The sequence below is a fragment of the Cinclus cinclus genome, chromosome 30 (genome assembly GCF_963662255.1).
Source record: "Cinclus cinclus chromosome 30, bCinCin1.1, whole genome shotgun sequence".
Classification (NCBI taxonomy): Eukaryota; Metazoa; Chordata; class Aves; order Passeriformes; family Cinclidae; genus Cinclus; species Cinclus cinclus.
The window spans coordinates 2,308,271-2,330,641 of record NC_085075.1 but is presented as its reverse complement, the minus strand read 5'-3'; the positions used below and the strand labels follow the sequence as shown (position 1 = coordinate 2,330,641).

General features: G+C 49.2%; 1 protein-coding gene across 5 annotated transcripts in view; it reads left to right on the top strand.

Annotated features, from left to right (window-relative positions):
* Positions 1-22,371, top strand: part of IKZF4 (IKAROS family zinc finger 4) — a 38,867-nt gene that overhangs the window by 9,228 nt on the left and 7,268 nt on the right. For 4 of the 5 annotated variants that reach the window (XR_009934067.1, XM_062510940.1, XM_062510939.1 and 1 more), the window contains exons 3-8: positions 2,316-2,441; positions 5,528-5,626; positions 9,587-9,835; positions 13,743-13,910; positions 16,511-16,651; positions 20,674-20,799. Coding sequence is in view for 4 of the 5 variants with exons in the window: in XM_062510940.1 (XP_062366924.1) it covers positions 2,316-2,441; positions 5,528-5,626; positions 9,587-9,835; positions 13,743-13,910; positions 16,511-16,651; positions 20,674-20,799 (909 nt within the window). In the remaining variant the exon portion in view is untranslated. The remainder of the gene's footprint in view (positions 1-2,315; positions 2,442-5,527; positions 5,627-9,586; positions 9,836-13,742; positions 13,911-16,510; positions 16,652-20,673; positions 20,800-22,371) is intronic. The other variant, XM_062510942.1, reaches the window with a different exon arrangement.

Sequence of the window (22,371 nt, the reverse complement as noted above, 5' to 3'; positions counted from 1 at the left end):
AATTTCCCCTCAGCTGCAGCAGAAATTCCTGAATTTTTTTGCACTTTCCCCCCACAACTTGCAGATGTTCAGGGCTGGAAAATCCCCAGGGAATTTTTCCCAGGGGTGAGAAAAACCGGGAACTGGGGGGGAAAACTGGGAATTTGGGAGCCAGAGGGTGGGAAATTCCCGCTTGGATCGCGGCTGGAATTTCCAGGAGGGGCGGGAATGGTTCAAATTCCAGCCTGGCAGGAGGGAGGGGATGAGATCCAGGAAAATTCCATGAGGGAGAAGCTTGGAATGTTCCCAGGGAAGTTTGGAATGTTCCCAGGGCTGGGCTGGAATTGCCCCGCAGGGATTGGGAAGGAGGGGGAGGAGGAGGGAGGGGAATTTTTCCGGGTTTGGAATCATCCCGGGAGTGCTGATCCCGAGAAAAAAAAAAAAAAAGGGTTTGGATCCACATTCCTGATGGGGGGAGGGGAGAGCCTCTGGGTTTGTCCTGGATCATTCCTGAGCCTCTGGATCCATCCTGGATCCTTGAGAATCCCTGGATCCATCCTGGATCCTTCTGATTCCCTGGATCCTTGAGAATCCCTGGATCCTTCCCGGATCCTTCTGATTCCCTGGATCCTTCCCGGATCCTTGAGAATCCCTGAATCCTTCTGATTCCCTGGATCCATCCCAGATCTTTCCTGAGCCTCTGGATCCATCCCAGATTCTTGTGAATCCCTGGATCCGTCCCTGCTCTCACATTCCCACATTCCCACATTCCCTCCCCTCTCCCTCCTCCTCCCCCTGCCTCATTCCCAGCTCCTCCCGGTTCCATTCCCACTCCCTCCCTGCCTTTTGGGAATGCCCCGTTTCTCATCCCCATCCCACTGAAATTTGGGATCCCACTGAAATCTGGAGTCCAAACCCCGCGCTCCCTCTCCCTTCCCACATTCCCACCCCTCTCCCTCCTCCTCCTCCTCCTCCTCCTCCTCCCCTTCCTGGCTCCCATTCCTTGGTTCCATTCCCACTCCCTGACTTTTGGGAATGCCAAATTTCTCCCTCTGCTCGTCCCACTGAAATTTGGGATCCCACTGAAATTTGGGATCCCGCTAAGCCCTGCGCTCCTTCTCTCCTTCCTCCCTCCCCACATTTCCTCTCCCTCCTCCTCCCCTGCCTCATTCCCAGTTCCTCCCGGTGCAATTCCCGGTGCAATTCCCACTCCCTGCCTTTTGGGAATGCTCCGTTTCTCATCCCCGTCCCACTGAAATCTGGGATCTAAACCCCGCGCTCTCTCCCTCCTCCCTCCCAAATTCCCACCCCCCTCCTCCTCCTCCTCCCCTCCCTCTCCCATTCCCGGGGCAATTCCCGGTGGAATTCCCAGTTCCTGCTTTATTCCCAGTTCCTGCTTTTGGCCAAAACCAATCCCACTAAAATCTGGGATCCCGCCCTCCCTCCTCCCTTCCCACATTCCCATTCCCACATTCCCACCCCTCCCCTCCTTCTCCCATTCCCAGTTCCCAGCTTTTGGGAATGTTCCATTTCTCCCTCTCCTTCCCAGTCCCACTAAAATTCTGGGATCCTGCCCTCCTTCCCCTATTCCCACCCCTCTCCCATTCCCGGTTCCATTCCTGGTTCCCAGCTTTTGGGAATGCCCCATTTCCCATTCCTGTCCCTCTGAAATTTCTGGGATCCTGCTCAAATCTGGGATCCCACGCTTGCTCTGAGCCATTCCCACATTCCCACATTCCCACCCCTCTCCCTCCTCCTCTCTCCCTGCCATTCCCAGCCCCATTCCCGGGGCAATTCCCGGCTCCAATCCCAGTTCTGCCTTTTGGGAATGTCCCGTTTCTCCCTGGGCTCGTCCCAACCCCACTAAAATTTTGGGACCCCACTAAAATTTGGGGATCCCACTAAAATTCTGGGATCCTGCCCTGCTTCCCACGTTCCCACCCCTCTCCCTCCTTCCCTCTCCCATTCCCGGTTCCATTCCCGGCTCCATTCCCGGTTCCCAGCTTTTGGGAATGTCCCATTTCCCATTCCTATGCCGCTGAAATTTCTGGGATCCTGCTCAAATCTGGGATCCCACGCTTGCTCTGGGCCATTCCCACATTCCCACATTCCAGTCCCTCCCTCTCCCATTCCCGGCTCCATTCCCAGTTCCTGCCTTTTGGGAATGTCCCGTTCCTCTCTCTCTGCTCTCTGTCCCAATCCCACTAAAATTCTGGGATCCCACTAAAAAAACCTGGGATCCCTCCCTCGTTCCCTCCCTTCCTCCTTCCCACATTCCCATCCCTCCTCCTCCCCTCCCTCTCCCATTCCTGAGCTGGATTTTCCCTGGATTCCAGGAATCTGCTCTTCCTGGAAGGTGAGCGGCTGCGTGCGCCCCGCCAGCGCCGCCCTGCGCCCTCCCGGGATCCCGCGCTGCTTCCCGGGAATCCCGATCCAGGGATCTCCGGGATTCCTCCCGCAAGGTACGGCACAATTCCCGGCACGAGATAAAAAAATTTAGGAAAAAAAAAAAAAAAAAATCCCGGGAGAATCGGAATTCCGGGATAATTCAACTCCCGGGGTGTGGGAAAAGGCGCCGCCGTTGAGCTGGGAGGGGATTGAAGGGAAGGGATTTCAGGAATTCCCGGCTGGAATGAGGGAGGAGGGAAAAGCGGGAGAGCTTTGGCCACTCCCCGAGGTGGGATTTAGGGATTTAGGGATTTGGGAGGAGCCGGAGATTCCCGGAGCGCCTCCGGGATTTGGGGATTTGGAGCTGCTGGAATTGTCGGGGTTGGGAGCGGAGCGAGCTGGCAGCGGGATGAGGCTCCAGGAGATTCCCAAAGGTCGGTCCCAGGGATTTTTGGGATTCGGGATTTGCCCCTGGAATAGCTCTGGGTGGAATTTAGGGATCCTGGATTTTCCTTTTTCCATGGGAAGAATCCTTTGGAGTTGGGTTTGAGCCGTGTGGGATCGGGATGAGGTTCCGGGATCATACCAAAGGTTGTTCCCAGGGATTTTTGGGATTTGGGATTTGTCCCCGGAATAGCCCTGGAAGGGATTTAGGGATTCTGGAATTCCCTGTGCTGGGAGGGAAATTCCCACGGAGCCGAGTGGGATCGGGATGAGGCTGCGGGGTCATCCCAAGGTTCCCTCTTGTCCCACTCCGAGGGATTTGGGATTCGGGATTTGCCCCTGGAGTAACCAGAGATGCTCCAGGATGGCATTTAGGGATTCCGGAATGGAATTTTGGGATTCTAGAATTCCCTTTTTCCATGGGAAAAAGCCCTTGGAGCCGGGTGGGAGCCGGGTGGGATCAGGGCACAGCGCCGGGATCATCCCAGGGGTCGCTCTTGTCCCATTCCAAAGGATTTGGGATTTGCCCCTGGAATAGCTCTGGAAGGGATTTAGGGATCCTGGAATGGAATTTAGGGATTCTGGAATTCCCTTTTTCCATGGGAAAAAGCCCCTGGAGTGGGATCTGAGCCGGGTGGGATCGGGATGAGGCTCCAGGATCATCCCAAGGATCCCTCTTGTCCCACTCCCAGGGATTTGGGATTTGCCCCTGGAGTAGCCAGAGGTGGAATTTAGGGATCCTGGAATTCCCTTTTTCCATGGAAAGGGATTTAGGAATCCTGGAATGGAATTTAGGGATCCTGGAATTCTCTTATTCCATGGGAAGGGATTTAGGGATCCTGGAATGGAACTTTGGGATCCTGGAATTCCCTGGGAACAGAGGTACCCAGGGAATCAGATGCAGCTCCAAAGGGAAATTTGGGAATTCTGGAATTCCTGAGCTGGAAAAAAAAAAACCCAGCCCCACTGGGGGCTCTTTGGAGAGGGAATTTTCCCTCTGGATTTGCCCCTGGATCAGCTCTGGAGGGAAATTTGGGAATCCTGGAGAGGGAATTTAGGAATTCAGGGAAGGAGAAATTTGGGGATTTTTGAGAGAGAATGTGGGAAACCTGGAGAGGAGAAATTTGGGAATTTCAGAGAGAGAATCTGGGAATTCTGGAGGGGGAGTTTAGGAATCCTGGAGAGGAGAAATTTGGGAATTTCAGAGAGAGAATCTGGGAATTCTGGAGGTGGATTTGAGGATCCTGGAGAGGAGAAATTTGGGAATTTCAGAGAGAGAATCTGGGAATTCTGGAGGTGGATTTGAGGATCCTGGAGAGGAGAAATTTGGGAATTTCAGAGAGAGAATCTGGGAATTCTGGAGGTGGATTTGAGGATCCTGGAGAGGAGAAATTTGGGAATTTCAGAGAGAGAATCTGGGAATTCTGGAGGTGGATTTGAGGATCCTGGAGAGGAGAAATTTGGCAATTCTGCAATTCCCGAGCTGGGAAAGACCCGACCCTTTAAAAAAATCCCGATTTTTTTTTTCTTTTCTCCCCCCCTCCCCGGGAATTCACCCCTGGAATATCCAGAATATCCAGGCCTGACCCCCCTCCCCCCCCACCCCAAACCCCCCCCCCCCCCCGGCTCCCTCGGGATCAACATTCCCAACATTCCCGAGGAGCGGGAACTGCTCCTCCCGGCCTTTCCCAGGCTTTTCCTGGGGATTTGGGAATTTTCCAACCCTCCCCCCTCCCCCCCTCGGGAGAGTTTGGGAATGTTTGGGAAACTCCGGAGCCGCTCCCAGGGTGATTTTTCCTGGGAGTTGTTCCCAGCCAAAAATTCCAGCTGGGCCGGAAAAGTTTGGAAATCGCATTCCCAGCTGCTCCAAGGGGAATTTTCCAGCCTCTCCCCCCCCCCCCCCCCCCCAAAAAAAAAAAAAAAATCTGGCAGTTCCCACGGAAGGAGGAATTTGGGATGGGGGGAGGGAAATTTGGGATGGAGGAGGCTGGAAATTTGGGATTGGGGGGGAGGGTTGGAAATTTGGGATCAGAATTTTGGGATTGGGGGGAGGGAAATTTGGGATGGGGGAAATTTGGGATCAGAATTTTGGGATTGGTGATGGAATTTGGGTTTGGGGGGACTTGGAAATTTGGGATCAGAATTTGGAGGGGGGGGAAATTTGGGATCAGAATTTAGGGATTGGTGATGAAATTTGGGATTGGAGGGGGGTGGAAATTTGGGATGGGGAAAATTTGGGATTTGGGATGGGGAAATTTGGGATCAGAATTTTGGGATGGGGAAATTTGGGGTCAGAGTTTGGGAGGGGGGAAAATTTGGGATTGGGGGGATTTGGCATGGGGGAAAATTTGGGACTTGGGATGGGGAAATTTGGAATCAGAATTTTGGGATGGGGAAGTTTGGGATGGGGGGGTTGGAAATTTGGGATCAGAATTTGAGACGGGGGAAAATTTGGGATCGGAATTTTGGGATGGGGGTGAGGAAATTTGAGATTGGGGGGGGGGGGTGTTGGAAATTTGGGATCAGGGGAGGAAATTTGGGATGGGGGGGGGTGTTGGAAATTTGGGATCAGGGGAGGAAATTTGGGATGGGGGGGGAAATCTTAGGATCGGAGTTTTGGGATGGGGGGAATTTTGGGATGGGGGGAGGTTGGGGATCCGGAATTTCCCTCTGGAATCCAACCCCTGGCCCTGAGCCCATTCCCTGTTTTCCCAAGGCCGTGGGGATTCCCCCCTGGAGCAGGAATTCCGCTCGGCCGTGGGGGGAGGGGCAGCCCGGAGCCCGCCCAGCCCCCGCTCGTCCCCACGCTCCCCCGGTGAGTATTCCCAAAATTCCCCAAATTCCCAGAATATTCCTGAAATATTCCCAGGATTCCCCCCCTCCCCCAGCTGATCCCTGCTCTCTCCCAGTGAATATTCCCCAAATATTCCACAAATATTCCACAAATTTTCCCAGATTCGTTCCCACACTCACCCAGTGAATATTCCCAAAATTCCCAAAATATTCCTGGAATATCCCAAAATTCCCCACTCTCTCCCAGTGAATATTCCCCAAATATTCCCCCAAAATTCCCTAAATATTCCCAAAATATTCCCCGGATTCGCCCCCACACTCTCCCAGTGAGTATTCCCAAAATTCCCAGAATATTCTGGAATATTCCCAGGGCTTTGTTTGCCAAGGGAAAAGGAGGGAAGGAGAAAACCAGGATTGGGATGGGATAAATCCTAAATTCCAGGATTTCAGGAGCAGAAATCCCTGGAATTCACTGGGAATTCACTCCCATCCCTCATTTTTTTTATCCCACATTTTTCCTGGAAAACACCTGGGAGCTCTGGAATTTTGGAATTCCAAAGGGTTCCCACTCTTGGAATCTGCTGGAATATGAAAAAAGCTCTTGAATTCTCTCCAATCCTTCATTTTCTTAATCTCATTTTTGTCCTGGAAAACACTTGGGAGCTCTGGAATGTTGGAATTCCAAAAGGTGACACCTCTGGAATATGGGAAAATCTGAGGGAATATGGGAAAAACTCTGGGAATTGGTTGGGAATTCAGTCCCATCCCTCTTTTTTTTTTTTTTTTTCCTTGTTTTTGTCCTGGAAAACACCCGGGAGCTCTGGAATCTCGACATTCCAGAGGGTGACTCGGCCTTTCCCACCCTTGGAATGTGGGATAATCCCTCTGGAATGTGGGGTGATCCCTCCTGGATTCCTGGGAATTCCCAGATTCCCGAGGGAGGAGAAACTCCCTGGAAAAACTGAACCATTCCCGGAGGGAATGAGGGGGTGGGGGGGGGTGGGGGGGGGGAAATACCAAAAAACCAGGAATGCCTCTGGAATTGCAGCTGGAATTCCCTGGGAATGATCCCAGACAGAATTCCAGGGAAAAGCTGTGGGGGAAGGAAGGAATCCCAGCCCTGATTCCCAAATCCCTTTCCCAATTCCATCCCTGAATCCCTCCTCTGATTCCTTTTCCCAAATTTGTGATCCCCAAATCCCTCAATTCCCTGATTCCCAAATCCCCAAATCCCTTCCCTAAATCCCTTTCCTGATTCCCAAATCCCTGAATTCCCAATTCCAAAATCCCTGAATCCAAAATCCCCAAATTCCCGATTCCCTGATTCCCAAATCCCTGAATTCCCAAATCCCCAAAATCCTTGAATTCCCAATTTTCCAATTCCCAAATCCCCAAAATCCCTGAATTCCCGAATCCCTGATCCCCAGATTCCCAACTCCCCGAATCCCCAAATTCCCAAACCCTCAATTCCCAGATTCCCAAATTCCCAGATTCCCAATTCCCCGAATCCCCAAATTCCCAAACCCTCAATTCCCAAATTCCCAGATTCCCAACTCCCCGAATCCCCAAATTCCCAAACCCTCAATTCCCAGATTCCCAAATTCCCCGAATCCCCAAATCCCTCATTCCTGATTCCCAGATTCCCATGCTCCCCCTCCCCTCTCCAGGGAAAAGCCACATTCCTGACATTCCTGACATTCCTGACATTCCTGACATTCCTGACATTCCCAACAGGAATTTTCCCCTCCTGAGTTTTTCCAAGGAATCTCCGGGATGTTCCCCGGTGTTTTTTGGGATCCACCGAGCTGAAAATTGGGATTTAGGAAGCGAATCCAGGAATTTTTTCCCCTGGATCCTGGTTTTTTTCCAGCCTGGAATTTTCCTGGGAATTTTCTCCTTCTGAAAAACAGGAACAAAACTTCCCATAAATCCCAGATTTTGACTCTTTCCCAAAGTTTTCCTGGCTTTTCCCTCGGGAAAGGAGCAGGATGAAGAAATTCCTTGGGAGTGAGGAGAGGGAAACTTTTCCCAGATTTTTTTTTTTTCCCAGGATTTTTTTCCCCAGATGTTTTTCTTGAAGATTTTTTCCAGGAATTTTTTTTTTTCCCCCCTGGAATTTTTTGCCTGATTTTTATTTTTTTTTTTTTTCCTCCCCCCCGAGAGTTTTTCTGGACTTTTTTTCCCTGGGAGTTTTTTCCCTGTTTTTTTATTTTTTTTTTCCCTATGAAATTTTCTTGGAGTCTTTTCCCAGGATTTTTTTTCCCCTGGGATTTTTTTTTTCCAAGAGTTTTTCCTGGTTTTTTTTTTTTTTTTTTTTTTTTTTTTTTTTTTTGGGGGGGGGGGTTTGTTATTTTTTTTCCCAGGACTTTTTCTCCCAGGGAATTTTCTCAGAGATTTTTCCAAGAGGATTTATTTTTTATTATTCTTTTCCCAGGGAGATTCTTATCCCAGAGTTCTTTCCCAGATTTTTTTTTTCCCAGGAGCTTTTCCTGGTGACTTTTTCCCAGAGTTTTTTGTTTTTCTCTAAGGAGTTTTTTTTTTTTCCCTGAGGAGTTTTCCTGGACTTTTTTCCAGAGTTTTTCCCCCAGAGATTTTTTTTCCTGGGATTTTTTTTCCTGGAAGTTTTTTCCCACTTTTTTTTTTTTTTTTTTTTTTTTTTTTTTCCCCTGGGTTTTTGAGGGAATTTCCAGGATTTTTCCAGGTGTTTTCCATGTTTCTTGGATGGATAAACCTCAGTGAGGTCTTTTGGGGAGCAATTCCCATGGGAAAAAAAAAAAAATTCTGAAAACCCCAGAATTCCCTTTAGGAACAAATCCTGGGAATAAATCCATGGAGAAACCCCAGAATTCCCTTTAGGAACAAATCCTGCCCAATTCTTGGGAATAAATCCCAGGAGAAAACTCAGTGAAGGATTTTTAGGATCAATTCCCGCTGGAATAAATCCCATTCCAGAATTCCTTCCCACCCCTGGAATTTTCCCCATTTTTCCCTATTTTCCATCTCCCCATTTCTGGAATTTTCCCACTTTTCCCTCTTATCCCATTTTTTCCTCTCCCCATCCTGGAATTTTCCCCATCCTATTTTTCCCCATTTTCCCTCTCTCATCCCATTTTTCCCATTTTCCCATCCTGAAATTTTCTCCCCATCCCATTTCTCTCCTGATCCCGTTTTTTCCCATCCCGTTTTTTCCCGCTCTTTCCCATTTTTCCCATCCCATTATTTTTTTCCCCTCTCCCATCCCATTTTTCCCATTTTTTCCCCTCTCCCATCCCATTTTTCCCATTTTTTCCCTTCTCCCATCCCATTTTTCCCATTTTCCCCTCTCCCAATCCGATTTTTCCCATTTCCCCACCCTGTAATTTTCTAATCCCATTTTCCCCTCTCCCCATCCCATTTTTTCCCTCCTCCTTATCCCATTTTTCCCATTTTGATTTCCCTCTCCCATCCCATTTTTTTCCCTCTCCCCCTCCCATTGTTTTTCCCTCTCCCCCTCCCATTTTTCCCATTTTTTTTCCCTCTCCCCATCCCATTTTTTTTCCCCTCTCCCCATCCCATTTTTTTTCCCCTCTCCCCATCCCATTTTTTTTCCCCTCTCCCCATCCCATTTTTTTTCCCCTCTCCCCATCCCATTTTTTTTCCCTCTCCCCATCCCATTTTTTTTCCCTCTCCCCATCCCATTTTTTTCCCTCTCCCCCCCCATTGTTTTTCCCTCTCCCATCCCATTTTTTTTCCCTCTCCCCATCCCATTTTTTTTCCCTCTCCCATCCCATTTTTTTCCCCTCTCCCCATCCCATTTTTTTTCCCCTCTCCCCATCCCATTTTTTTTCCCTCTCCCATCCCATTTTTTTCCCCTCTCCCCATCCCATTTTTTCCCCTCTCCCCCTCCCACTGTTTTTCCCTCTCCCCATCCCATTTTTCCCCATTTCCCCTCTCCCATTCCCATTTTCTCCCCTCTCCTGATCCCGTTTTCCCCCAATTCCAGCCAATTCCATCAAGGTGGAGATGTCCTCGGACGAGGAGTCCCAGGGCCGCCTGCTGTCCCAGGAGGACAAGGAGGGGCTGGGCGAGGATTCCCTTCCGGAGCCTTTTCCCGAACAATTCCCGGAGCCTTTTCCGGAGCCGCATTCCCCGGGCGGGATTCGCCTTCCCAACGGGAAACTCAAATGTGACGTGTGTGGGATGGTGTGCATCGGTCCCAACGTGCTCATGGTGCACAAACGCAGCCACACCGGTGAGAAAATGGGAGAAAAATGGGAATTTTGGGGAAAAACGGGATGAAAGTGGGGAAAAACGGGGAAAAACGGGGAAAAAATTGGGAATTTTTGGGGAAAAACGGGATGAAAGTGGGAAAAATTGGGGTAAATGGGAGTTCTGGGAATGGGATCTGGCTTTGGGAATTTGGGAATTCTGGAATTGGGCCCAACGTGCTCTTGGTGCACAAACGCAGCCACAGCGGTGAGAAAATGGGAGAAAAATGGGAATTTTGGGGAAAAACGGGATGAAAGTGGGGAAAAACGGGGAAAAAATGGGGAATTTTTGGGGAAAAATGGGATGAAAGTGGGAAAAATTGGGGTAAATGGGAGTTCTGGGAATGGGATCTGGCTTTGGGAATTTGGGAATTCTGGAATTGGGCCCAACGTGCTCATGGGGCACAAACGCAGCCACACCGGTGAGAAAATGGGAGAAAAATGGGAATTTTGGGGAAAAACGGGATGAAAGTGGGGAAAAACGGGGAAAAAATGGGGAATTTTTGGGGAAAAATGGGATGAAAGTGGGAAAAATTGGGGTAAATGGGAGTTCTGGGAATGGGATCTGGCTTTGGGAATTTGGGAATTCTGGAATTGGGCCCAACGTGCTCATGGGGCACAAACGCAGCCACAGCGGTGAGAAAATGGGAGAAAAATGGGAATTTTGGGGAAAAACGGGATGAAAGTGGGGAAAAACGGGGAAAAAATGGGGAATTTTTCGGGAAAAATGGGATGAAAGTGGGAAAAATTGGGGTAAATGGGAGTTCTGGGAATGGGATCTGGCTTTGGGAATTTGGGAATTCTGGAATTGGGCCCAACGTGCTCTTGGTGCACAAACGCAGCCACAGCGGTGAGAAAATGGGAGAAAAATGGGAATTTTGGGGAAAAACGGGATGAAAGTGGGGAAAAACGGGGAAAAAATGGGGAATTTTTGGGGAAAAATGGGATGAAAGTGGGAAAAATTGGGGTAAATGGGAGTTCTGGGAATGGGATCTGGCTTTGGGAATTTGGGAATTCTGGAATTGGGCCCAACGTGCTCATGGGGCACAAACGCAGCCACACCGGTGAGAAAATGGGAGAAAAATGGGAATTTTGGGGAAAAACGGGATGAAAGTGGGGAAAAACGGGGAAAAAATGGGGAATTTTTGGGGAAAAACGGGATGAAAGTGGGAAAAATGGGGAAAAACGGGGGAAAAATTGGGAATTTTGGGGAAAAACGGGATGAAAATGGGAAAAAATGGGGGAAAACGGGGGGAAAATTGGGAATTTTGGGGAAAAACAGGATGAAAGTGGGGAAAAATGGGGAAAAAACTTGATGAAAATGAAAAAATCGGGAATTCTGGGAGTTCTGGGAATGGGATCCGGCTTTGGGAATTTGGGAATTCTGGAATTGGGCCCAACGTGCTCATGGTTCACAAACGCAGCCACAGCGGTGAGAAAATGGGAGAAAAATGGGAATTTTGGGGAAAAACGGGATGAAAGTGGGGAAAAACGGGGAAAAAATGGGGAATTTTTGGGGAAAAACGGGATGAAAGTGGGAAAAATGGGGAAAAACGGGGAAAAAATTGGGAATTTTGGGGAAAAACGGGATGAAAGTGGGGAAAAATGGGGAAAAAATTGGGAATTTTGGGGAAAACGGGATGAAAGTGGGAAAAATTGGGGTAAATGGGAGTTCTGGGAATGGGATCTGGCTTTGGGAATTTGGGAATTCTGGAATTGGGCCCAACGTGCTCATGGGGCACAAACGCAGCCACAGCGGTGAGAAAATGGGAGAAAAATGGGAATTTTGGGGAAAAACGGGATGAAAGTGGGGAAAAACGGGGAAAAAATTGGGAATTTTGGGGAAAAACGGGATGAAAGTGGGGAAAAATGGGGAAAAACGGGGGAAAAATTGGGAATTTTGGGGAAAAACGGGATGAAAATGGGAAAAAATGGGGGAAAACGGGGGGAAAATTGGGAATTTTGGGGAAAAACAGGATGAAAGTGGGGAAAAATGGGGAAAAAACTTGATGAAAATGAAAAAATCGGGAATTCTGGGAGTTCTGGGAATGGGATCCGGCTTTGGGAATTTGGGAATTCTGGAATTGGGCCCAACGTGCTCATGGTTCACAAACGCAGCCACAGCGGTGAGAAAATGGGAGAAAAATGGGAATTTTGGGGAAAAACGGGATGAAAGTGGGGAAAAACGGGGAAAAAATGGGGAATTTTTGGGGAAAAACGGGATGAAAGTGGGAAAAATGGGGAAAAACGGGGAAAAAATTGGGAATTTTGGGGAAAAACGGGATGAAAGTGGGGAAAAATGGGGAAAAAATTGGGAATTTTGGGGAAAACGGGATGAAAGTGGGAAAAATTGGGGTAAATGGGAGTTCTGGGAATGGGATCTGGCTTTGGGAATTTGGGAATTCTGGAATTGGGCCCAACGTGCTCATGGGGCACAAACGCAGCCACAGCGGTGAGAAAATGGGAGAAAAATGGGAATTTTGGGGAAAAACGGGATGAAAGTGGGGAAAAACGGGGAAAAAATTGGGAATTTTGGGGAAAAACGGGATGAAAGTGGGGAAAAATGGGGAAAAAATTGGGAATTTTGGGGGAAAACGGGATGAAAGTGGGAAAAATGGGGAAAAACGGGAAAAATTGGGAATTTTGGGGAAAAACGGGATGAAAGTGGGAAAAATTGGGGAAAAACGGGAGGGGAAATTGGGAATTTTGGGGAAAAACGGGATGAAAGTGGGGAAATTGGGGAAAAACGGGGAAAAAATTGGGAATTTTGGGGAAAAACGGGATGAAAGTGGGGAAAAATGGGGAAAAACGGGGAAAAAAATGGGAATTTTGGGGAAAAACGGGATGAAAGTGGGAAAAATTGGGGTAAATGGGAGTTCTGGGAATGGGATCTGGCTTTGGGAATTTGGGAATTCTGGAATTGGGCCCAACGTGCTCATGGGGCACAAACGCAGCCACAGCGGTGAGAAAATGGGAGAAAAATGGGAATTTTGGGGAAAAACGGGATGAAAGTGGGGAAAAACGGGGAAAAACGGGGGAAAAATTGGGAATTTTGGGGAAAAACGGGATGAAAGTGGGGAAAAACGGGGAAAAAATTGGGAATTTTGGGGAAAAACGGGATGAAAGTGGGAAAAAATGGGGAAAAAATTGGGAAAAATTGGGAATTTTGGGGAAAAATGGGATGAAAGTGGGGAAAAACGGGGAAAAAATTGGGAATTTTTGGGAAAAATGGGATGAAAGTGGGAAAAATTGGGGAAAAACGGGGGGAAAATTGGGAATTTTGGGGTAAAACAGGATGAAAATGGGAAAAAATGGGAAAAAATGGGGATTTTGGGATTTATGAGATCTGGGCTTTGGGAATTTGGGAATTCAGGAGTTGGATGTGTGAGGGATGGGCTGCATTCCCTCCCAGTCAGGCTCAGGAACTGTTTTCCATTTGGGAATTTCAAGAATTCCAAAGGAGTCCATTAGGGTTTGGGTTGGGATTAATAGGGTCAGGATTCATTCCCATTGGGAATTTTGGGATCAGGATTCATTCCCATTGGGAATTTGGGGTTTTCCAGGGGAGAGGCCGTTCCAGTGCCAGCAGTGCAGGGGTTTGGGGTTCCCTGGGGATGATCCCATTGGGAATTTGGGGTTTTCCAGGGGAGAGGCCGTTCCAGTGCCAGCAGTGCAGGGGTTTGGGGTTCCCTGGGGATGATCCCATTGGGAATTTGGGGTTTTCCAGGGGAGAGGCCGTTCCAGTGCCAGCAGTGCAGGGGTTTGGGGTTCCCTGGGGATGATCCCATTGGGAATTTGGGGTTTTCCAGGGGAGAGGCCGTTCCAGTGCCAGCAGTGCAGGGGTTTGGGGTTCCCTGGGGATGATCCCATTGGGAATTTGGGGTTTTCCAGGGGAGAGGCCGTTCCAGTGCCAGCAGTGTGGTGCCTCCTTCACCCAGAAGGGGAACCTGCTCCGTCACATCAAGCTGCACTCGGGGGAGAAGCCCTTCAAGTGTCCCTTCTGCTCCTACGCCTGCCGGCGCCGCGACGCCCTCAGCGGGCACCTGAGGACGCACTCGGGTGGGTGGGGATGGGGGTGGGAGTGGGAATGGGGTGGGAATGGGAATGGGGTGGGAGTTTGCAAAGGTTTCACAAGGATGGAGGCCAGTGGGAAATGGGGGAGAGAGAAATCCTAAAGAAAGGCAGGGCAGGCACCGTGGGAAAGTCCCATCCCATTGATCCCACTGATCCTAGCCCATCCATCCCATTCCATTGATCCCATCCTATCCCACTGATCCACTGATCCCATCCCACCCTATCCCGTTGATCCCATTGATCTCACTGATCCCATCCCATCGATCCCATTTTTGTCATTGATCCCATCGATCCCATCCCACTGATCCCATCAATCCCACAATCACATCCCATAAATTCCATCCCATAAATTCCATTGATCCCATCCCATCCCTTCCCATCCCATTATCCCATTATGCCATTATCCCATTTTCCCATTATCCCATCCCATTATCCCATCCCATTTTCCCATTATCCCATTTTCCCATTATCCCATTATCCCATCCCATTACTCCATTTCCCCATTATCCCATTTTCCCATCCTATCCTATTATCCCATTATCCCATCAGTCCCATGGAATGTCACTTCCCGAGCTCTGTGTTCCCAGTGCTCTCCCCTCCTGGGCTCCCCTGTCCCTGGAGGGGACAATTCCCAGATTTTGCAGGGGACAATTCCCAGATTTCCCAAAGGGAAAGCCCAGCTCCCTGTATATCCCAGTCCCATTCCCAGCCTGGATCTGCCTCCTGCTCCAGGGATTTTCCCTCATTAATGTCTTTTAGGAGTTCCCAAATTTCCAAAATCCTGGGATTTTCCCTCATCTTTGGGCTCTGTGCTCCCTGTGGATCCCAGTCCCATGCCCAGGCTGGATCTCTTCCTGCTCCAGGAATTTTTCCTTCACTGGGATCCTTCAGGAGACCCCAGATTCCCCAAATCCCAGAATTTTCCCTTATTTTTGGGCTCCATTCCCACCTCCTTGCAATCATTCATTCCAGAGTCCAGGAACTGGGACAATTCCCTCCCCATCCCATCCCAGGGTTTTTTGGGGAGGGGATGGAGGAGGAAATCCCGAATTTTCCATGGATTCCAGCGGGGGAGGGGCTGTGCATTCCCAGCATTCCCAGGAGGGGCTCCAGGCTTTCATCTGCTTCCCAAAAAAAAAATCAGGGATTAAGGAACTCACATCAAAGGGCTCCGGGAGGAATCAGAGGAGCCAAAATTCCCCCAGGATTTCCTTCTCATCCCAGCCTGGAAAATTCCAACCCTGCAGCTTTGGGTTTTTCCACGGCCAGGGGAAATTTCTGGAATGGAGTTCCCAGTGGAGTTCCCCAATTCCTGACCCCAGTTCCTGATCCCAATTCCTGGTGCCAATACCAATTCCTCCTACATTCCCCAATTCCTTCCACTTTTTCCACCCCCACTGTCCCATTCTCCCCTCCACTCCCAATATCCCCTCTCCCATATCCCCAAATCCCAGATCCTGTTTTCCAAATCCTAATTCCATGTCCTTTTCCCGTTATCCTCCCCAACCGTCGGTAAACCCTACAAGTGCAGCTCGTGCTGGGAGATATCCCAGATCCAAAATCCCAAATCCTGCTGTCTGTGTTGTTCCCAGTGGGCAAACCCTACAAGTGCAGCTCATACCAGGAGATATCCCAAATCCCAAACCCCACATCCAAATCCCGATGTCCGTGTCGTTCCCAGTGTCCTCCCCGACCGTGGGCAAACCCTACAAGTGCAGCTCGTGCTGGGAGATATCCCAAACCCCAAACCCCAAATCCCAAATCCCGATGTCCGTGTCGTTCCCAGTGTCCTCCCCGACCGTGGGCAAACCCTACAAGTGCAGCTCGTGCTGGGAGATATCCCAGATCCCAAAATCCCAAATCCCAAACCCCAAACCCCAAATCCCGATGTCCGTGTCGTTCCCAGTGTCCTCCCCGACCGTGGGCAAACCCTACAAGTGCAGCTCGTGCTGGGAGATATCCCAAATCCCAAACCCCAAATCCCAAATCCCGATGTCCGTGTCGTTCCCAGTGTCCTCCCTGAGTGTGGGCAAACCCTACAAGTGCAGCTCGTGCTGGGAGATATCCCAGATCCAAAATCCCAAACCCCAAATCCCAAACCCCAAACCCCAAATCCCGATGTCCGTGTCGTTCCCAGTGTCCTCCCCGACCGTGGGCAAACCCTACAAGTGCAGCTCGTGCTGGGAGATATCCCAAATCCCAAACCCCAAATCCCAAATCCCGATGTCCGTGTCGTTCCCAGTGTCCTCCCTGAGTGTGGGCAAACCCTACAAGTGCAGCTCGTGCTGGGAGATATCCCAGATCCAAAATCCCAAACCCCAAATCCCAAACCCCAAACCCCAAATCCCGATGTCCGTGTCGTTCCCAGTGTCCTCCCCGACCGTGGGCAAACCCTACAAGTGCAGCTCGTGCTGGGAGATATCCCAGATCCCAAATCCCAAACCCCAAACCCCAAATCCTGATGTCCGTGTCGTTCCCAGTGTCCTCCCCGACCGTGGGCAAACCCTACAAGTGCAGCTCGTGCTGGGAGATATCCCAAATCCCAAACCCCAAACCCCAAATCCCGATGTCCGTGTCGTTCCCAGTGTCCTCCCCGACCGTGGGCAAACCCTACAAGTGCAGCTCGTGCGGGCGCAGCTACAAGCAGCAGAGCAGCCTGGAGGAGCACCGGGAGCGCTGCCACAGCTTCCTCAGGAGCATCCCCACGGAAAACCCCGCACAGACAGGTCTGTCATCCCGGGAAATCCCACATCCCAAACCCCCCGGGCACAGGAAATGGGGTGGGAGTGAAAGGATTGGGATCCCAAATCCATTGGAAAAGAGTGGGGAGGGAGGGGATTGGTTTCCTTCTCCACGTGGGATTGGGATCCTTTTCCATTTGGGATCATGACCCTTTTCCGTGGAAAGAGGGTTGGGATTGTGATCCCAAATCCATGGACAAAGGGAGCGCTGCCTCAGCTTCCTCAGGAGCATCCCTGTGGAAAACCCCACACAGACAGGTCTGTGATCCTGGGAAAATCCCAGGAAAATCCCAGGAAAACCCCACACAGACAGGTCTGTGATCCTGGGAAAATCCCAGGAAAACCCCACACAGACAGGTCTGTGATCCTGGGAAAATCCCAGGAAAATCCCAGGAAAACCCCACACAGACAGGTCTGTGATCCTGGGAAAATCCCAGGAAAACCCCAGGAAAACCCCACACAAACAGGTCTGTGATCCTGGGAAAATCCCAGGAAAACCCCAGGAAAACCCCACACAGACAGGTCTGTGATCCTGGGAAAATCCCAGGAAAACCCCACACAGACAGGTCTGTGATCCTGGGAAAACCCCAGGAAAACCCCACACAGACAGGTCTGTGATCCTGGGAAAATCCCAGGAAAATCCCAGGAAAACCCCACACAGACAGGTCTGTGATCCTGGGAAAATCCCAGGAAAACCCCAGGAAAACCCCACACAAACAGGTCTGTGATCCTGGGAAAATCCCAGGAAAACCCCAGGAAAACCCCACACAGACAGGTCTGTGATCCTGGGAAAATCCCAGGAAAACCCCACACAGACAGGTCTGTGATCCTGGGAAAATCCCAGGAAAACCCCACACAGACAGGTCTGTGATCCTGGGAAAATCCCAGGAAAACCCCACACAGACAGGTCTGTGATCCTGGGAAAATCCCAGGAAAACCCCAGGAAAACCCCACACAGACAGGTCTGTGATCCTGGGAAAATCCCAGGAAAACCCCACACAGACAGGTCTGTGATCCTGGGAAAATCCCAGGAAAATCCCAGGAAAACCCCACACAGACAGGTCTGTGATCCTGGGAAAATCCCAGGAAAACCCCAGGAAAACCCCACACAAACAGGTCTGTGATCCTGGGAAAATCCCAGGAAAACCCCACACAGACAGGTCTGTGATCCTGGGAAAATCCCAGGAAAACCCCAGGAAAACCCCACACAGACAGGTCTGTGATCCTGGGAAAATCCCAGGAAAACCCCACACAGACAGGTCTGTGATCCTGGGAAAATCCCAGGAAAACCCCAGGAAAACCCCACACAGACAGGTCTGTGATCCTGGGAAAACCTTTGCCTTGTGGGACCATGATCCTTTTCCTACTGGGATTGGGATCCTTTTCCATGGAAAATGAGGAGATTGTGATACTTTTCTATGGAAAACAAAAAAAAAAAAAAAAAAAGAGGGGAGTGAGGGAATTGTGACACTTTTCCATGAGGGAATTGTGATCCCAAATCCATGCACAAAGGGAGCGCTGCCACAGCTTCCTGCAGAGCCTCCCCATGGGAAATCCGGGAAAAATCCTGGATCCTGAAACCCCCAGGATCTGGAAGGGGGATCCTAGAAATGGGGCTGGGGAGTTGTGGGATCATGATCCCAAAGCCATGGGAAAAGATGGGGAGGGAGGGGATTGGTTTCCTTTTCCACGTGGGGTTGGGATCATGATCCTTTTCAATGGAAAAATGGTGGGGAGTGAGGGAACTGGGATTCCAAATCCATGGAAAAAGGCTGGGAAGTGTTGGGAACGTGACCCTTTTTCCATGGGAAAAGGGTTGGGAAATGAGAGGATTGTGTTCCCAAATCCATGGAAAAGGGGTATGGAGTTGTGGGATCATGATCCTTTTCCATGGAAAAAGGAGAGGGAACAAATGGGATTGTGGATAGTGACCCTTATCCATATGGGACTGTGATCCTTTTCCATGGAAAAACGGGTGGGAATAGAGGGGATTGTAGTCCCAAATCCATGGAAAAAAGGTTGAGAGTGAGGGAACTGTGATCCCAAATCCACGGGAAAAGGGCTGGGAAGTTTTGGGATTGTGATCCCAAATCCATGGAAAAGGGCTGGGAAGTGTTGGGATTGTGATCCCAAATCCATGGGAAAAGGGCTGGGAAGTTTTGGGATTGTGATCCCAAATCCATGGAAAAGGGCTGGGAAGTGTTGGGATTGTGATCCCAAATTCATGGAAGAAATTTTGGGAGTGAGGGAACTGTGATCCTAAATCCATGGAAAAAGGATGGGGAAGTTTTGGGAATGTGATCCCAAATCCATGGAAAAGGGCTGGGAAGTGTTGGGATTGTGATCCCAAATCCATGGAAGAGGGCTGGGAAGTGTTGGGATTGTGATCCCAAATCCATGGAAGAGGGCTGGGAAGTGTTGGGATTGTGATCCCAAATCCATGGGAAAAGGATGGGGAAGTGTTGGGAATGTGATCCCAAATCCATGGGAAAAGGAGGGGAAGTGTTGGGAATGTGATCCCAGTGCTGTGAGTTGATGCTCCCACCACGCTGTGCCCTGGCAGATCCCAAATCCCTGACTCAAAAACCCCCTTCCCAGAAATTCCCGGAGCCTTTTCCAGGAGCTGGGATTCCCCAGTGTTGGAATTGTGGCTCGGGAGCTGCAGGGAGGCAGAGTTTTCCTGGGAAAAAGCCAAAATCGGGGCATTCCTGGGCCCCTTGGATCCACTGGGATTTTCAGGATTTTTGGGAACATTCCCGATTGGGATTCCCAGGACCAAGGCCCATTCCAGAGCACGATCCCCAGGAACAGGAAATATTCCAGAGCAGGATTTTTAGGATCAGCGGCCACTCATGATTGGAATTCCCCTGCTCAGGGACCATTCCAGAGCAGGATTTTTGGGACCAGAGCCATTCCTGACTGGGATTCCTTGGCTCAGGGGCCATTCCAGGGCCTTTCCCAATGAGGATTTTTGGGATCAGGGGCCATTCCCGATCAGGATTTTTGGGATCAGAGCCATTCTTGATCAGGATTTTTGGGATCAGAGCCATTCCCCACCGCTATTCCCATGCTCAGAGGCCATTCCCAATCAGGATTTTTGGGATCAGGGACCATTCCCGATCAGGATTTTTAGGATCGGGGGCCATTCCCGATCAGGATTTTTAGGATCAGAGCCATTCCAGATCAGAATTTTTAGGATCAGGGGCCATTCCAGATCAGAATTTTTGGGATCAGGGGCCATTCCCGATCAGGATTTTAGGGATCGGGGGCCATTCCCGATCAGGATTTTTGGGATCAGAGCCATTCCAGATCAGAATTTTTGGGATCAGGGGCCATTCCAGATCAGAATTTTTGGGATCAGGGGCCATTCCCGATCAGGATTTTTGGGATCAGGGGCCATTCCCGATCAGGATTTTTGGTATCAGGGGCCATTCCCGATCAGGATTTTTGGGATCGGGGGCCATTCCCGATCCGAATTTCTAGGAGCAGAGCCATTCCCGATCAGGATTTTTGGGATCGGTGGCCATTCCAGATGAGGATTTTCAGGATCAGAGCCATTCCCGATTGATATTCCCGTGCTCAGAGGCCATCCCAGGGCGCAGGGGCCATTTCAGAACAGGATTTCCGGCATCGGAGACCATTCCCTACCGGCATCCCCCGACTCGGGGACCATCCCAGAGCAGCATTTTTAAGATCAGAGCTCATCCCCGAGCAGTAATTCCCCCATCTCAGACCCATTCCCGGGGACAATGGCGAATCGCTCCCAGGCCTGAAGCCGCCTCCTCTCCCTCCCTCACCGCGGCAGGAGCTGGCCCCGCTGGAAGCAGGAGGGATCCGGGAGCGGCTGCCGGCACGGCGGGGACACTCACGGGGTAAGCTCGGCCTCCGGCAGCCGCTCCCAGGGGCCCTCCCAGCCTGCAGCTCCCGTCCCGCCCCGCTCATCCCGTTTTTTTTTTTTTTTTTTTTTTTTTTTTTTTTTTTTTTTCCTTTTGTTTGCGGTTTTTCAGGAGAGGAAATCCGGGAGCTGGACATGGTGCCCGAAGCATTGCTGCACCCTGAGCGCCCCACCTTCATCGAGAGACTGGCAGGGAGCTTCACCAAGAGGAAAAGATCCACGCCGCAGAAATTTGTGGGTAAGGAAAAAAAAAAAAAATAGATGGAAAAGACTGGGGGGGGGAAAGAAAAAAAAAATTTCCTTTCCACCTCCTCCTCCCGGCGGGAGATGAGGGGAGGCCTCAGGGATGGGGGGGGGGGGAAGCGCGGGAAAGGAATCCCCACACAAAGGCCTCAAAATGAGCCTCAAATTAACAAAAAAGCGGCTTAAATTGAAAAAGGTGGATTGTAATGAAAAGAAAAGTACTTCTTGTTTAAAAATACTAATTAATTAAAAAAAATTCCCCTCACGTTTAAAAATGCACGTTACAAATAGCCCCGAAAAAGCCTCAAATCAACAAAAAATTCAAGGGGAAATTCTCCAAATCACAGAAATTTGTGGATTAGGAAAAGATGGAAAAAGTGGGAAAGTTCCCCCAGCGGGAGATGAGGGGGAAAGGAATCCCCACACAAAGGCCTCAAAATGAGCCTCAAATTAACAAAAAAGCGGCTTAAATTGAAAAAGGTGGATTGTAATGAAAAGAAAAGTACTTCTTGTTTAAAAATATTAATTAATTAAAAAAAATTCCCCTCACGTTTAAAAATGCACGTTAAAAATAGCCCCGAAAAAGCCTCAAATCAACAAAAAATTCAAGGGGAAATTCTCCAAATCACAGAAATTTGTGGATTAGGAAAAGATGGAAAAAGTGGGAAAGTTCCCCCAGCGGGAGATGAGGGGGAAAGGAATCCCCACACAAAGGCCTCAAAATGAGCCTCAAATTAACAAAAAAGCGGCTTAAATTGAAAAAGGTGGATTGTAATGAAAAGAAAAGTACTTCTTGTTTAAAAATACTAATTAATTAAAAAAAATTCCCCTCACGTTTAAAAATGCACGTTCAAAATAGCCCCGAAAAAGCCTCAAATCAACAAAAAATTCAAGGGGAAATTCTCCAAATCACAGAAATTTGTGGATTAGGAAAAGATGGAAAAAGTGGGAAAGTTCCCCCAGCGGGAGATGAGGGGGAAAGGAATCCCCACACAAAGGCCTCAAAATGAGCCTCAAATTAACAAAAAAGCGGCTTAAATTGAAAAAGGTGGATTGTAATGAAAAGAAAAGTACCTCTTTTCAGAATTGATTTAAGATAGTTCCCCTCACATTTAAAAAAATCAATTTAAATTTTAAAAATCTGTAAAAAAAAAGCCTCAAATCAACAAAAAATTCAAGGGGAAATTCTCCATATCACAGAAATTTGTGGATTAGGAAAAAAAAAAAAATGGAAAAAGTGGAAAAATTTTCCCAGCAGGAGATGGGGGTGGTGAAGTGAATCCCTCACACAAAAAAGACTCAAATTAACAAAATACCTCCTCAAATTAACAAATAACTGGCTCAAATAAACAACAAAAAGGAAAAAAAAATCAATCAACCAAAAATAAAACCCTCAAATTGCAAAAAAACACTTAAATTAAAAAATCCTTCCTCAAATTAAAAAAAGAAAGAAAACCTTAAATTTAAAAAAAAAGTCAAATGGAAAATACTTCCCAAATTAAAAAATTCTGTCCTTGGATTAACAAAAGAACCCTCATATTAACAAAACCCCCTCAAGTTAAACATT